The 3,771-nt window shown below is 32.0% G+C and overlaps 1 protein-coding gene across 1 annotated transcript; it reads left to right on the top strand.

Annotated features, from left to right (window-relative positions):
* Positions 1-210: 210 nt before the first annotated feature.
* Positions 211-949, top strand: LOC123217777 (protein PLANT CADMIUM RESISTANCE 2-like). The gene is made up of 4 exons (XM_044638905.1): positions 211-352; positions 413-484; positions 562-774; positions 864-949. Exons 1-4 carry the CDS (start codon positions 211-213, stop codon positions 947-949), a joined length of 513 nt encoding a protein of 170 aa, XP_044494840.1.
* Positions 950-3,771: the final 2,822 nt, after the last annotated feature.

Consider the following 3,771-nt stretch of genomic DNA (forward strand, 5'->3'; position numbering starts at 1 on the left):
GATCAAATACTTTTTGTTTGGGTAAAACTTTGCATCAACCTCTGAAAATTCGTTTTAACTTCTGATGCATTGGAATTTGGAAATTATGAAGCAAATAAATTTTGGGGTCTTTCTGTGAGTGGGCCGCTTCTGTCACTCCTTTAATTGTTTTGGATGCAGATCGACCTTCTTCTCATAGCATTTTCAATAAAATTCCAATCCTTCAAAGCCATGAACGTAACAAACCCCAATCAGGAATTAGATCAGTACGGCGCAGCAACCGAAGTCCCGCTGGCTCAAGCCTTCCAGCACCAACCCACATTAGGAGCTTGGTCTTCTGGACTTTGCGACTGCTTCTCTGACTGCTCAAGCTGTAAGTTAATTATTCCATTGACAAGGCTTCAAAATGATTAATATGTTTATTGTTTAGCAGGCTGCTTGACGTTTTGGTGTCCATGCATCACTTTTGGACGAGTTGCTGAGATTGCAGACCAAGGATATACCTGTAAGCAACCAACTAACAACGAGTTAAAACACTAACGTGTTATCATATAATCTAATGATTCTTTGTTTTTACTGCAGCCTGTGGAACAGCAGGAGTGCTTTATTTTTTACTTGCTGCCGTGACTGGTTTTACATTTTGCTACTCCTGCTTTTATCGCACGAAGATGCGGCAGCAGTTCAAGCTTGAGGAGAGCCCTTGTTGCGACTGCTTGGTTCATTTTTGTTGCGAGACCTGTGCCCTTTGTCAAGAATATCGAGAGTTCCGGAGCCGTGGATTTGACATGTCCATTGGTACGTATTTATATATATGAAATGGATTATTGAAATTTTTAATTATGAATTGGGTTATCATGTGCTGATCGTCTTGGAACTTTCTACAGGATGGCAGGGTAATGTTGAAAGGCGAAATCGGGGAGTGGCCATGGGAGCTGTTCCTCCCTCTATGGAAACTGACATGAAAAGATAGAAAATCCTCTGTGGGAGAAATGTTGCATATTTCTAAAGTTTATAAAGTAAAAAATTGATAAAACTATGTATCTTTAGTTTTAAATATTTAATTAAATATTTAAATTATGTATTTTTATGTGATTGAATAATAATATTTAATTAAATATTTAAAATAAAATAATCATAATATTATTTATTTAAACTTATGATTATGAATGGATTTAGGAGGTTGAATGCATTGAAATCGTAAAAGAGATTCTAAGATACGTGGTTAAATTTGTTTTACATATTTGATGCGTGCAATAAATATGAACGAATGAAAGCGCTTGTTTATCTGAATTGGCAGTCATGTGGATATCTATTGTGGACCATGAATGAAGATATTAATTAGTCACGAGTTGGTCCACAATTCCCAAGATGACCATGTGCATATTAACTTGATTAGCTACTTAAGGCATGGTTGCTCTAAGAAAAATATAGATTATTTTAATAATTTATTTTTTATTATTTATATTATTTTATTTGATTTATAAGTAATAAAAGATTCTGATGATCTTCTATTATCAATAGTAATGTAATAGGTAATATAAAAGGTAATTCAATTATCACTTTTACTGCAGGTATTTATTAATTTTTTAAGGATAAAACTAAACTCATTTTCAATTAATATAACAAATAACATAAAAATATTTTAGAATAATTAAATCTAAGGATATTTAAGTAAAACAATATACTAGAATTGTTTTATTATCTCCAACCAAATATAATAATTATTTATACCTATTCATCTTTACCAAATTTTATCAAATATAGTAATAATTTATAGCAAGTAATCATCAAGGCAATTTATCTTCAAGATAATCTTCTCATTTTGATAATAAAATATTTCCTAAAATCAAATGTCTTTATTAGGTTTAGGTCCATCCATGACAGGTCGACCCAATTCGGTTTACTTTAACTGTCAAGGACAATTGGTGTAGGGGAGTTATTTGCATTTGGACATCATTTAAATGTCTAAACTACCTTCCCAAATTGATTAAGATCATTTTACAGAAGAAATAGTTTCTTCTCTCTGAGAACCAAAAACACACAAAACCAAATGGATTTCTGTCTCTTAAGGATTGCGGTACTCAGGCAAATGGGGTCATGGAAATTACTAATGTCAACACCTCGTGTTGTATACAAATTGCTTTCGTCATGAAATAGAAGTTGAGTACATCGAATTTATTTTTATTGAATTTGCAAAATTGATTTTTGGCATGTAAAATGTTTCCAACATTGATATCAGAGTCTAAGTTGTGTATATGTCATGTTTTTGTGAATTTAAATTCTATATTCTATGATTTATATAATCTAAAATTTTGATTTGTGATTGAAATTCTATTTAAATTTGAATTTTGGGCACGAATTAGATTTGACCAAAATTGCATGAAATTGGTGATTGAAAACATGTTGGATGATTGCTAGACTTATTTTATATGTCTTAAATTGAAAAACCGTATTAAACCTGGCCTAAATTGATAGATTCAAAGCCAAAAAGTTGTGACCCATGCAGCACCTTCAAGCCATCATTTCACTAAATTCCAATGATGTTGGAGGTTGTCATCAGTCTAAGAAGGATAACTAACAAGAGAGCTATAAAAGCCTTATGGTATCATCACTGGAAGATGGCCAATTGAATAGCCAAAATGTTAGGCCTCATGCATAAATCTGGGTCACAATCTGATTGAAAAAACTTGATTATCCGACCCATTTGGTCAATAGGTCAATTGGTCAATGCCTACTCAAGTCAGTTGACTAATCAATGGTTAAAGTTTGACTGGTCACTATTGATCGGTCAATAATAATGGTCAATAGTCAATTTGCAGTCACTGGTGCATAACAGCACATGAGAGTCTTTTCCCAATGTGTAGTTGTGTGTATGGCTCATTCTCGATGCATGAACATGCATGCATGCACTACTTTGATGTATGGAGGCACATGCGATGTCGACTCAATGCATGAATTCATATAGGACTGTATTTTGGCATGTGATAGTGCATGAATCACTTTTTCTAATGTGTTTGGGCTCGTGAAACCCTTTTTCAAAGCATGACAGTTGTGTGATACTCGAATCTATGTGTGGGATATGTTTCATGGGTCTTACGACGTGTAAAGACATGTAAAACCTCATTCTAGTTCTCAAAAACACATATTGGTGTTTCAAAATACATATTTCTAATTCATATGAGATCATTGACTAAGGACCATCACATTAAATATATGATATAATCATCTGATCATCTAATGGTGCATGATAAGACTATATATATAATTAATGGTACTCTCTTAATTAAAAAATAGATAGTACATAGTTTATAATAGACATGCATGACTACTAGCCCTATAATAAATGATCTTGTTCAAGACAAGAATTTGAAAACTTTTAAGACTAAGTAGATACATTACAGCTGGCTAAAGAGCAACGCTTAGTAAGGTACAAGAGAAATTCCACTAATTTGATGTTATTCCCAAATTAACGAAATATAAGGTATTTAACCCATTACAAATTTCATAGAGACTTTATCATAGATAAAGTGACTCAAAGAATGAAACGGGTTGACGAAATTGTTCTAGTAATTATAAATTATGCATTTGTTGTATCGTGTATATATATATATATATATATTTATTAAATGTGAAAATTTTGAGATTAATAGAATTTACCGAAATTCTCATCCAGAATTAATATTAGCATAATTAGATTAAATTTTAAAATATTAAGCATTTAAGTCATGGAAGATGATTGAGAATATAGTGAATTTTCAATTTTGTTTCCTATGTGAGATACAACATCCCTTC

The sequence above is a fragment of the Mangifera indica genome, chromosome 5, assembly GCF_011075055.1.
Source record: "Mangifera indica cultivar Alphonso chromosome 5, CATAS_Mindica_2.1, whole genome shotgun sequence".
Taxonomy (NCBI): Eukaryota; Viridiplantae; Streptophyta; class Magnoliopsida; order Sapindales; family Anacardiaceae; genus Mangifera; species Mangifera indica.

What these genes read in the sequence shown, in the direction of transcription:
- LOC123217777 (XM_044638905.1), top strand. Translation starts at nt 211, where the DNA reads ATGAACGTAACAAACCCCAATCAGGAATTAGATCAGTACGGCGCAGCA. An exon ending in CTTCTCTGACTGCTCAAGCT is followed by an intron (nt 353 to 412) that starts GTAAGTTAATTA and finishes ATTGTTTAGCAG; the next exon opens with GCTGCTTGACGTTTTGGTGT. An exon ending in TGCAGACCAAGGATATACCT is followed by an intron (nt 485 to 561) that starts GTAAGCAACCAA and finishes TTTTTACTGCAG; the next exon opens with CCTGTGGAACAGCAGGAGTG.